The sequence below is a fragment of the Opisthocomus hoazin genome, chromosome 2, assembly GCF_030867145.1.
Source record: "Opisthocomus hoazin isolate bOpiHoa1 chromosome 2, bOpiHoa1.hap1, whole genome shotgun sequence".
NCBI classification, from domain to species: Eukaryota; Metazoa; Chordata; class Aves; order Opisthocomiformes; family Opisthocomidae; genus Opisthocomus; species Opisthocomus hoazin.
The window spans coordinates 45,663,776-45,677,392 of record NC_134415.1 but is presented as its reverse complement, the minus strand read 5'-3'; the positions used below and the strand labels follow the sequence as shown (position 1 = coordinate 45,677,392).

Sequence of the window (13,617 nt, the reverse complement as noted above, 5' to 3'; positions counted from 1 at the left end):
TGACAGATATTGAGAGCCTAATAAAACAAAAGGTTATACATTGCTGGAAATTCAGAGGAATTTGGTAATTGGCTTTCTCAGACCCCTTTAAAATAACAGCCAGAACAGATTATAAATGTAGTACTTGCTGGTGTAGCTTGTTAGCTCTGTAACATTTTGGCAGCCATCAGCATCTTGCAGGAAGACTTTTGTTTTTTCCACAGGCTGTACCTCAGCACTTGCTGATTTTTTAAAAAGGAAAAAAAGAACTTTGTTCAGCTTGCTAAAACATTTTACTTTATAACAGTGGGCCATGGCCTCAGCTGGCATGCAGCAGCAATGTACCAATGCATTTACATACACTGAGCCTAAAATTTCTGATCTGGTTTTCTATTTAGTCATCATGAAATGATGTAGCCAATTCTACCCTCTTTCTCTCTGTCTTCCTGTGACTGTCGCCTTGCAGCACCCACTACTCTGACAAAAACGTCATCCTATCAGTGAGAAATGAACAATTCACTCGAAAATTTAAATACTGTTCAATGAGCAAGTTTTGGCTGCTTTCAGCAGAGGCATTGTACTTTTCAGTACAATGTATGTACCTGCAGAACTGCCATGGTTCTCTTTGCAGCATAATCTAACTTCCGTGAAAATTTTGCTTCTTTATGTCCGTTCGCTGTGCTAAAACAGCCAGGTCTAAGATGCTTGTTTATCTAAATGACAATCTATCTCACAAGTGTTATCTCAGAAATTCTTTTTCTGCCTTGCCAGCTTTGCTGTACCTTTAGGGAAAGCTTTTTCCACTGACAGATATTATGCCCTGCTAAAGTTACTTTTTACATCAGTTTCATGAACATCTTGGAAGCCATTCTGCAAAGCTCATTTCAGAAATTTTTTAAATTATTATTATTGCTACTACATCACTACCACTCAGGTTTTTTTTTTCTATAAACATACCAAAAGAGTGGTTTATTTGGATTTAAATCTCACCTCAAGCAGTGTAAGACATAGTGAAGCTTGCTAACAACTGAAGTACGAATTTCCATATTTTTTGCACCGCTGTGAAAAAACTAATTTAAAATCTTCAAGAAGGCAAAATCAGCACAACTTTCTCCTGGAGATCAGCAGTAATTCTGACAGGAGCTATACAATACAATAGAGTTATTTGAATAATACACTCAACTTGCTAAATGTAAAGATTATATTAAGGTTGGAGAATCTAAACACTTCATGTTAATAAATGTTATGAATTAGGCTTCCTTTAGTGAGTCTTTAATTGCACTACTCTTCTCATGCTCCAGAAAGAAATTGGTACTGGGTACAGAGGAGCATAATGCATGCAATGCTCCAGCATTACATGTTGCAGATATTGAGATGCACATACGGAACAAGGCAGTCAAAATGTGGGTGTCACGGTGACTGTTGAGCACTGTCCCACAGAACCACGCTCTTCACTGGGTCTTGCCACAATGGTCTTATAAAATGGTGAATATTTTTGCTTGTTTTTTTTTAAAGTTCACACACAGAAATCTGGCATCTGATTTACAGATGCGCTGCATGCTCACAGCTGCAAGCTGCAGTTGAAATCTCTGGAGCTGTGGTCTGAATACTTAAAAATTCGAAGTATTCTTGAAAAATCAGATCCTAGATGTTCCTTGTCAGTCACCCTAAAATAGTTCTTAAGCTCTCTCAGACTTGCTGTCCTTAGATAAAATTGGCTTAACTTTATTTCACTTCCCACAGGTATTGTTCAGATAAATCCACTGCTGTTTGTCAAGTGCTCATATGCAGTCTGGATACCCCCACAGAAACTCACTGGAAGATGAGGATGCTAGGTCTAGGATCAAGTATTGAATGACAGAGAGGGAAAAAATAATTGACTAACTGCATTCTCCAAAAGAGGCACAGGTCCTAAAGGAGAAACAATGGCTGACAGCAGGATTCCAGGTAATACATTTTGGCAGTCACAGATGAACCACCTAAATTTCGCCATCTCAGTTCTAGCATTTTCTAAAATTTAAATGTTCATCTTCACAATCCACACTTAACAGAGGTTGTTACATAGGTAATACATATATAATATTCACAGTTAGTTTGTAAAATTACACACCCTATTATGTGACTGACCCCCCTGCCTTGTGTCATCATCAATATCTAGATTCACAGCCCAGGTCTTCTATAAAAGCTCATAGAAAGGCTCCTGGAAGACAAAGCTATTACCCTCTATGCAGATGAGGCAATAAGAAGAAATCACATTGCAAGAGAGATATACTTTGCCACTGGGTTCTCACTATGAGCTGGTAAAAAAAATGTAGAGTTAGGAACACAGGGATGATTTTGAAGTGTTGAAAAGGAGTCAGTGGCCATACACACACTTGTTTTTCTGTTGCTTGGGATTTGACTAAAAATCAAGAAAACAGTATTAAATAATTCCTCACACCAGGATGAATCTTCCTCTGAAATCCAAGCCCTACTTGAAAGCATGCCCTTTTTAAAGTTTCTTAACACAATAGTTGAAAACTCTTTCTTTGCTTCTAATAGGATAAATAATGTTATCCACAAATACAGCAGGATTTTTTTTTTTAATTCAGCTTGAGGCACACTGCTAGCATGAAAATTTTCAGCTCAATTAATCAGAGTTTAGAAAAAATTACAAACAACGGAAAAAAGTTTTTTAATGACAAATTGTAAGCAACTTAAATTCCAGTTTGCTCTATAAGTATTCTACTACTGGGGCTTAAATGTCTATGTTTTTAGCAATCCAAAATTTCAGTCTTAATAGGAAGAAGAAATCCTAACGCAGGGAACACACACTGGGCTGGGAATCAGGATATACAGATTTTGTTGTTTGTCCTGCTGCTAATCTGCTTTGTGGTTTAGACCAAATCCTTACTTTGTATTTTTCTCTGCACTTTTCTCTGTCTTTTCTGCTTAGGTTTTAAGCTCTTCAGGACAAAGACCATCTCTTACTCATTTTTGCATACCAACACTCACAATTGTTCCCTGCAGATCGCATAGGCATTAACAGAATATACGCATTAAATTATAGTAACTTATCTATTTCATTTCTGATTTTAAAAATTCTGCTAATACTGAACAAGTTAAATGCTAAACTGTGCTTTCCACTGACTACATTCCCCACTTTTCCTGATGGTAAGAAATATTTGTTTGCAGTATTATTTTTCGCCTGTTCTCTGGAACAGAAGAACATCTTACAGCACTTTGCATATAGGTCTGTGACCTGTTCCCAACTAATGCAGGACAACAGCGGGTTGAGTCTTGCCTGCCTGAGGAACAAATATCTCATTCATAGTTACCCTAAATCTTCAGACACTGCAGAACCACTGCAGTTCTCCTGTGCGATGGGTTAAGTCTGAAAGGGCGCCAAATGGTGGGCACATCTCAGAGGCAAGAGCAAAAAGAGAACATTTACATTTGCTGTCGGGCTTGGGCACATAGAAAAGGCACCCAAGGGTGGAGGAGTTGGCAGCTTGCTCTACTTCCTAAGCAGTGCAGATAAATGTTAGTACACATCACTGAGCTTTAGGTCACTCTGTAAGTGATTCCTCACCCCCGAGCCTTCTCACACTCCCGGATCAACAACACTTAGCATTGTTTCCTGCTGAGTACGACCCACAATGGTGTACCTTTGCCTTGCTAGAGGTAAATGGACTGAACTATAGCTGTAATTAAGCACTTGTGTTTTAGGGAGAAATATATTTGCAGTTCCATTTCACACCTGCACCGGGGGAGGAAGGTTCAAACATGCTAGATGCGTCACTGCATGTGTTGGAAGCTTGCTCCGAGAGCTTCTTTTTTGCACTTCCATCTGCAGACTTATGCGACTTCTTCTTATTCTTCACCAGAATTTTGTACATTAAATCCATAGGGCTTGGAAGAGGAACCCCAGCTTCAAGCTTGCAGAAAAAGCACAATAAAGTTGTTACAACAACAAAAGAAACAAACTTCTGGCAATTTCTTAGGGGCCCACATGGTGCAAGATAATTTCATAACCTCTATAAGCCGTGCTAAAATGAAATGTATTTTGCACAAAAGGTAACATCAACATTCAATGAAACAGGGCTACTGAGGGGACTTAAGAAGAAAAGAAAAATGCCATCCAAAATGTCTACAGTAATAACAGAAATAAGTATTAGTTCAAATATGAAAGCCCACATTATAAAGTGGCAGCTATGAGAATCAATTACATTTAGAAGATTACAATTCACTGCATCAGAACAATCTCTGCATCAGAAATTATATGCTTAAATCACCAACCGCTCACATTAACCCCCTCCTTTCAACTGTTTTGAAAAGCCATATATGAAGAATGACACAGGACTGAAACACATAAAATAAAAATTCACACTGATATTTGTGATCTGATAAATACAAAACCATATTACCGGGTATTTTTCCAATGGATCCATAAGTAATGCATCTCCAAATATTAATCTGCAGTACTCTGCCATTTTTGCCTGTTGTTTAGGGCTAAAGGGGAGAAAGGAAAGAAATAAATGAGTCCTACTAATGCTACAGAGTGAAAGCAGCAGTAACCAAATATCTACTATCCCTGAACTAGATATAATTTCCTGATCCAATTGCTGTGAATTTTTCAGAGACCTAGATATATCATGCACGTACTCTGATTCCTCTGATAGAGTTTATCAGAGGGTAATATATGAAGTAAAGGCACTAGTCAATTGAATAACAGTGAAGCTGAACTTTTAATAGAGGCATATTTTTCCATGCACTCAGTAGAAAATAAAAAAATGCGGCTGTCAGTTGCTGCCTTTAGGGAAATAACTGTTATATGAATTTGCCTCTTTCGGGCCACATTTTTATTCAAAGTTTAAATATTTTCCTCCTCATGTTACTTTATACGCATGCTAGGCACTCTTCGCACACACAACCTCACCTGGATTTCTTCCTCTTTTTGTCATACCTGACCTAATGCATAAAACCCAGAACAGTTAAACAGAAAGCAGTCTCCTGTGCAGGTGTGTCTGTTAAATTTCCCAAGCCAAGGGTATCTATCACCACACTCCGCATGTCTATGGCACAGCCATACAGAAGAAGGGGCAGAAGACATTACCTGGGTCTCAAAGCCAGCAAAGCTGCATCAGTTACAGGCGCTGGTAGAGAAGCAGCAAGTTTTACTGCAGATTTCTAAAACGCAGTTAGTTTTACTGTAGATTTTCTGCTAAAATGCAGCCCACTTTCCCACCTTATTTGTGGTAGCCTGTGTGAGGTGGGTGCTGTGCCTGTGCAGTGGGACAGCCCGTCCAGCCACAGCCCTGCCCAGAGCTGCAGCCACACCTCTGCGCTGCGCTCCACGACAAAGCACTGAACCATCCACACAGACCTCCTGGGCTGGGTTTGCACCAAAAGCTCGTGCTGCTCTCACCAGCTCACTCAGAAGTATTTCCCCTGACATATCCTCACTGGCAGAATTCATAGCGTAGATGTAATCGTGCTACTGCTAATATTTATTACGTCCATCTGCAGAACTGCTGTAATAAGTGCTGGTATAACTGCATTTTATATGCATATTATTACATGCTGCATGCATGTTACGTGTGTCTAACTGTGACCAGTGTATCAGGACAGCCTTCTTAGTGGAGATCTGGATGTAATAACAAGCTGCTAGGTGGAGCTGCTCAATGATCATTTTAGCTTGTTTGGGGATGTGGTCAGATTCCCTTTTTAAAAATTTAAAAATTTTTTTTAAAAATCAGATAGAGTGTCAAATTTTGCCATAGTAAATTGCTTCAGCAGTTTTCATGACATCCCCTAGAAGTAAATTGAACCTCAGTAAACTCTACTTATAATCAATTTTCGAAAGTGCAACCAAAGAACCAAATCATTCTTGCGTATCAGTGATGGGAGTTTTAGGACTGAAGACAGGTTATATCGCTCAGAAATATTACTCAGATCATCTTAAAATGCACCTTAGTGCTACAGTCACTCTTCTTCTGATTTTAGATGACTATTTTTGACCTGTGTGCCTGTTTAAAATCTGTAACATCTGAGTTTAGGTATGGTTAAAAGCTTCCGTTTTTGATACTCTGCTGAGAAGTCTTGATTAAAGGACAGTTTTATATTGCTTAATGTAACTTCCTCGACTACTGTTAATTATGATCTGCATATCATGGAAGATACATGAATGGTATAAGTGGCTATGTTACCATGGAGCTATTTTTCATGGCAAAATAGAACTGGCTATATAGGAAAAAAGGAGCACTCATTTTTCTCTTGCAAACTTAAGAGTACAAAAAGACACTAGACCACTGTGTCTAGTTTGTCATTAGCTACCAACTGAGCACCTGGCACTGAAGCCATTCCTGAGGTCAGCAAGGCCAAACCAGAGCTGAGATAAAGGCTGGAAGGCATTTGAATCAGAAAATGTAATTTCCCTGAGATAAGAAATCTGGATGTCCCTTGAAGCAGATATAGGGTGAACCAGTCATTAGCTCAGTCATAGACAAAGCATATTGCAAGGAGGCTTTAAGTCATTCCACAAAGCTATGCAAGTGCTGCATGCAGCTTAAATAACTGCAGCATTTCATTAATGCTTTCTTTTGCGTGCAGCCAGTTCTGCAAAAAAGCTAAAAGCCAGTTATAGCTGAGGACGGAAAACTAAGATGATGACAAGCAAGGCAGTGGAAGTAAGAACCCACAAGGGAGAAGGTGATGGGAAAAAGAATAGATCAGGCTACGACAGTTTGCTATTTCTCACCGCCCGCTACCAAGGAACATAAAGGCACCTCATCCTAGCAAGCCAACAGACTGAGTATTTGCTACAGGGCTACGGGTCATTACAGTGAATTTTATTTCAGTCTTCTCCACCTGTGTATACTTTGAATAGACCCATGCCCTTAGAACCCAGAAAGTTCAAAGGACATCTCCTTAAATCAATAGAACACAATTACTGAAATCTTCGTAACTAGATGTGACATCAGCATTTTTAAATGGGCACATCAACTCCAGAAAGAACTCTCAACAGGAATCCCCCAAAAATATGCAAGAGCTAAATCTAATTAATTTCAAACTATCACCACAACTAGAACAAATTCTTCTGATCATCTGTGTTTAATTACATGTTTATCTCAAAGAGAGCACAGTGAGAACTTTCATTTTTGCAAAAGAGAAAAATGTAATGCAAGATTATTTTGATTTAGCGTATAAATTTCAATGTCACTGCATCCCAGAGGCAGAAAGACGGAAAACGAAAATTATGTGACAAACTAACAGTTTTTACTACTATAAAAAAGTCTTGCAGTAGTAGACAAGGCCAAAGTAGGAAAATCTTGACAGTATAAAATTACTTGTCTTTGTGAACTGGACTATATGCACAGGTATTTTTCAAAGCTCCTCAGAGGCAATAAATAATATTTAGGAGTACCAGCATTTAACCGAGTGCTATTTTTTGTGTGTTCTCTCTCTCTCTCATACATATATATATATATTGCTTCAATAGACAGATGATCAGTAACAGTATAGATTATGAATTACTATTACAGTATTTTAAAAGTTGGAATATCACTTTCTTTTTATTTTCCCTTTTTTCAAAACTACGAACCAGAGCAACAGACTGAAATATCAACTTTTCTAATTCAACATATTTCCCCATTTGTGTAAGGGAACAAAAAGGCAGGTATTTCCTGGTCCACATATACTGTTACTGGAAATTCTCTCAGCATTCATGTATTGTAATGAAAATTGATTGCCTCAAAAGAGCCGACTTTATCTGCTTTCTGATTTTCCCTGTGCGGGCATGGACAGATAGCACATATAGACTAATTATTTATGCCCCCAAAATGTGCTAGGGCAAGGGAAGATAAAGTGAGAACATGATACCTGAAGATATGGAAATATAAAGAATGTTAAGAAATGTTTTCATTACCATTACTGTATTGCTTGTACTTTGTTTTACTGTGTTTGTATTATGCCTATTATGAAGGTCAATCACAGAGGCTCTTTGGCACTACTGCACGACTACTGCTTCTAACATTATATTATTGTCACTTCTGCAGAGATCCTTCTTCTGCATAAGACAAAGACACAGATGCTTCCCAGAAGAGTCTAAAATAATTTAAAGTGTAGGAAGAAAAAGTGATAAAAATCCTGTTAATATTTGAAATAACAATTACAGCAAGAAACCAGCAATATGAATAACTGTAATTAAATTTAATCTTGGAAGCAATCTTCTATGGATACCGCTCAAGGATCACTTAACCTTTTTGCTATGTCATCAGTGCATTTCTAATTATAGTGTCTACTTTCAGATTTGCAGATTGCTTATCTTCTTGCAAGCCCAATTTCAAACGTCAAGGTCTTCTTGAGGTCTTTTCAACATTTTCAGGGCACTTTTCTATTTTTTCATAGAACCACATCTTTTCTTAGCACTGTCTTTTTTTCAGACTGCATGTTTTGACTTCAATATAAATGATGGCACACATAATATTTTATATATTCTAAAAGTTATATGTCTGCCTCTTTTTCTAAACTTGTTACTGCATAAAACCAGGAAAGAATGAATATACTACACAGTGGAGTTACAGTAAAGGAAATGAAAATTCTTCACATGCTATTAAGATATCAGAGAGCAGTCCTACAAAAAACATTGAAAGAAAGTAAAATGAGATGACTAACACTATGTACTAATAAGCAATTTGTTCCGTAGGTGGACAAAAAGTGTTCAAAAAAATATTCTCATGAACATAAATCAGAAGGAAAACAAATCACATTTTAAATCCAGTGGTGATTAACATTGTCATATCTATGCTGGTGATGTAAAACTAATTTAACTCTGATAATCGCAGTCTGTTAAGCCATGAATACAGAACACAGGCTAAACCATATCTCTCTTTAAGCCAATGCCAAAATTTGTACTGATTTGTACGAGACCAGCATTTCACACATGAATACTGACTCTTGTAACTTGAAAATCATACGAAAAATTTGGTCACCCAAAAGTAGGAATTGATGTCATAGTATTTGTTTGACAGCAATTCTATAAAAACACTTTGCATTTTTCATTAATATTTATGGCAAAGTCCATCTTTAAGATCTAGGAGAAAAGCAACATTCCAAGTAAATGAAAAGACAAAAGGAGCATTCCATGAAATTAGGTGAAGGTTTCTGTGAGTGGCATGACTAATTGCAGATTTCTCTAGCAACTAGTGAAGAAATGAAGAGATAATTGTAGCAGTCAGTAAAATAACTAAAAATTATTTTCAGCCAAAGCAAAATTAGAAATCATACACATTAAGTCTGGTGATATACTGCAGCAAAAAATAATAAATAGCAATAAAGTCTAAGAAAGAGAAACTACTTGTTTTTGCAGATGTGCTTTGCTAAAAACCTATGTCATAGCAACGCATGGAAAAGGAAATCAAATAACACACTTAGAGATAATTCATTATTCTGTGACTGGAGTTTTCTGAAGAGAAAGGTCCAATGGCTTCGGTGGGGCAAACTGTAAAGTTTGGAGTGATGCACTAGTAACTCTGTTCCCTTTTTGACATGTTCCTGCAGTATCACACCACTTCTAATTTTTCCAATGTTTCATTTTATGGTTTTAAACCCACTTCTGTACATAACTTCCATCTGGCGAGTTTATATTATACAATTGTTTACTTTTTTTTTTCTTCCTAAAATAGAACAGATGACACTGGATTAGTCGAAGATTTCAGTCTTAATGACTTTAAAGGAAGAAAAATGTAACCCTTGTCGTTAAAATACATCGGATGTTGCTGCTTCTCTGCTTTATAGTAACACAGTGAATGTATACCTTAAAAAATACAGAATGATGAATATAAAATACGATACATTGAAGAACGATGGTTGAGATCTTTTCTGAAGACCAGAGGTTGCATTTGGAAGCACTGAAAAAAGCACTGTGAGTTAAACCCTACAGCGGTAGCTGAGCATAAGCAAGTCCAAAGTGATGTAACTTTCACAAAAAAAAGAAAGAAGTGAGGGAACTGAATAGAAAACGAAATTGAATACAGTAATTGTGATGTTCTTCTGAGGAAGACAGAACTAATTAAGCAGGATTTAACAGGTAGCCATTTGAATCATAAGCACGTGGCCTTTAAATGTGCACAGAACAAGCACATATTTGCCCATGAAAGGTAAACATATACTGTAAGGTACAGATGTAATGTAGTTCAGCTCTCAGATTTTAATTTTTTCTACCTACATCATTTTTGATCAGTATTGTCACATCTGTTCTTAAAAACATTCTTATATAGCTTCTTCTACCAGTTCCTTCCCTTATGACGAGAATGTTCTCCCTAAAACAATGGAAAAGCAGTTAGCCCTCACCCTTTTCCTCTTCAAGAAGCAGAACTGCCAACATCTTTTCTGGTTTGTATTAAATCACTCACAGCTGCCCCAAATGCTAGTTTTTATTTCACATTAAAAAAAAAAAAAGTTTCTCAGTCCAAACAGGCCCCAGTAGTGTTGAAAATGGTTTCACAGCAGAAAATAAAAGAATAAAAGGCAAGTGAAGTTAAGGCACATGTTATGTGTCAATGTCACCCCACTTGGAACCATGTGGTCTCTATATTCAAAACCTAAGTTAATGCCAAACTTAAAAGCAAAATCAGAACTAAAATAATAATGATAATAATACTAATAATGTAGATCGCTAATATGAATTTAAAGTGTTCTCACTTATTTTTTCTTTTCATACACAGGAAAATGTCCTTTCTTGTAATTAACAGAAAATAAAAAGAAAATAGATTAGGCAAACTGGTATTTTTTAGCAGAAACTGAACAGCTCCTGGCCTTCCATTACACCTATTTTGCAATCCTAGCTAGTCTATGGTTCTGGTCTCTACTGCTAACACACAAGAAACAGACCAAATTCTGTGCATAGAATATGCTTATAGTGCAGAACAGGGTCACAAGCAGGTGAAATATTGCTTCTTTTTCTTTGATGAATTACTGCTACATTCCAACAGGACATATTGAGACTGCAAATTTATGAGAATTTGTCTCAAAATTATACAAACTTTCGCTTTTATATAAAAGGTTCTAATTCAGGAAGGATTTTAAGAACATGCCTGATTCATTCTGATCTTCTTGGTTAATTAGGCTGATACAAGTTTCTTGGGGGGTAAGAGCTGTTGATCATGTCATATAATAAAACTGCCACAAGTGCATACATAATACTGTGTTTAGACCTTATAAAAAAATATAACACCATACAGGAAAACATGGTAATTACTTACGAATCCACATGATTTTCAAAGGAAAGGAGGATTGGAAAGGGTGATGTCTTAAATGCACATTCAGCAATAGCTTCTATTACTTCCTAAAGGATCAAAATGCATACAGTTACAAATTTATGTCTCTAAAGAAACAGGGTTTTGGTCTTTGAAGACAGAAAAGACCCAAAGAGGTCTGAAGTCACAGCCAAACTGCCTGAAATCAGACATTCCATTCTGAACATCCCAGAAAGCTCTGAATGTGCTTTTGCAGCAACCAAATTTTTCAACCTGAACTGTAATCAAATCTCCAAAACGTCTGATGAGCCTCAAGCATTGCATTTCTCAAGAAATGACTTATGTCTGCCTAAATCAATATTTTAAATGTAAAACTTGGTCTTTGTGTAGAGTTGTTCCATGCCTGAAGCCATGGCTTTCACAAACTATTTTGCATAATAATAAACAAACACATATCTTCTAAACATCACCAGCACAAGCACACATCCATAAAATCCTTAGTTACTCTGACTCACAAGCTTTAGTTCCCTCTTTTTTGATGAGAGAAATCCCTTTAAGGCAAAAAAAAGAAAGAAAAAAGAAAAAACATCACTCAGTTAAAACAATTGGCTGCATAGCAATCTTCAGAGGACTCCGAAACTGAAACTTCTGTAGAAGTTTCCTTTCAGCTCTGATGGAAAATGGCAACTGTAAATGTAGTAGAGGAATCATTTGATAACACTATTTTTAGTGTAGTGCACAATATAGTAATGCACTTACTGTTACAAATTATTCAATGTTTCCGTATTGGAACACAAATCTTTTTTCAAAAGAACTCAGAAAACACTGAGGACATTCCATGTGCATTGCTGTCAGACTCTGGAGTTTATAAGAACCCATAAGCCTGTTCCCTCCCAAATCATGAGGATGACTAGAACCTAAAAGATTTATTCATTTTAAACAAGCCTCCTCTGAGTATTCCTTTTGCTCATTTTCTGCACTTTTAAAGGCTCAATTGAGAAGCATATCAGTAAGAAATCCACTTCCTAAAATGAAAGCTGAGCTTCTGGTACATTCTGCTGATGTTGGGTTGCAGAATCCAGGGCTGGAAGGAAAGCACAAGCCATCTAAAGATTTGCTGATATGAGCTAGGATACAAACAAAATTTACAGCCTTCATGTAAGAAGAAAAAAACCACAGCTCGTGCACAAATTGTTGTAGTATCTCTTATAAGACGAGAAACGAGCTCTCTCAGCACACTCAGGTGGTGAATGACTATATTTAATAAACTGCAGTCACCAAGTATTTAAATACTTCACATATCACTAACCGTTTATGTGCTTCAACTAAGACCACTTCCAGTCTTTAAAGAAAGCAGAAAGGCAAAGCGTTTATTGGAAGAATAGTAAATGGTGAAGAAGGCTGGGTGAAGACAGGCAAGAAGCTGCAGTTTCACAGCAGTGCTTCTCCCACAGGGGAATGCACAACTGAGTGATTCCTGCTGCACACTTTCTTTCCAGCTCCAGTAAATCACCACGTGCTGGCACCACCTTAACACTGTTCAGAACCGGTGGCATTCTCAAAAGCATCTAAGGAAATTTTGCCATTACAAGGGAACAGCAGTGCTGAGAATCGGGTTACATATATTGAGTCTTCCCATCTTGATGCTCTCCATCCAGATCATCTGCACTGGCTTGGTCTCCATCCACCTGCACCCTCCCCGTAGTTATGGAGCATCACACAGGGCTTAAGAACACTTCAGGTTGGATATAAGAGGTACTGCTGAAAGCAGTCCTGAGGCCTGAGGCCTCTCTTGCTCCTACACACTGCTCAAGTAATATAATCCATAAATGTATTTTCAACTGCAAAAACGAATTAAATCCAACTTGTGTGGGGAAAATAACCTGAAAGAGTAAAATCAGGATTACACTGACGAAATCTGAGCGTAAGAAGCTCAGGCATTGGTTCAGTGGAGAAACAGGTATGGTGATGATTCAGTCTTGCACTGCATTCAAGTGTAAATGCAAATTCTTTACGGTCAGACAGGAACAACACAGTAAGTTCCACACTTTACTCCAGCTGCAGAATGACTCACCTGAAACCTGTCTCCAAGGCATATATAAAGTACACAAAGAGATTCCTGGTTATGGCATGAAAAATATTGTTGGTTCCCTGTAAGATCTCACCCTGGCAGCAGCTCACAATCTGCAGCTGAGAAAAACCTTACTGATTTCTGTATGTCATGAAGCAAGGTAAAAAGCAAACAAAAAACCCACAAAAACCCCAGCAACATAAGGATGGGGTGTATATATTGCTTCTATCTCCACACTTCAGAAAGCCTATCTGAGGCAGTGAAAACTGACAGACTGAACAGAAGCCTTATGTGCCATGGTCACGCCAAAAGCGTGAGCTGATAAATGAT

At 37.5% G+C, this 13,617-nt stretch overlaps 1 protein-coding gene across 5 annotated transcripts in view; it reads right to left on the bottom strand.

Annotated features, from left to right (window-relative positions):
• Positions 1-13,617, bottom strand: part of PLCB1 (phospholipase C beta 1) — a 425,067-nt gene that overhangs the window by 96,428 nt on the left and 315,022 nt on the right. For all 5 annotated transcript variants that reach the window (XM_075413467.1, XM_075413470.1, XM_075413466.1 and 2 more), the window contains exons 12-14: positions 11,223-11,305; positions 4,386-4,470; positions 3,719-3,896 (exon numbers count right to left, since the gene is read on the bottom strand). In XM_075413467.1, coding sequence (XP_075269582.1) covers positions 3,719-3,896; positions 4,386-4,470; positions 11,223-11,305 — 346 coding nt within the window. The remainder of the gene's footprint in view (positions 1-3,718; positions 3,897-4,385; positions 4,471-11,222; positions 11,306-13,617) is intronic.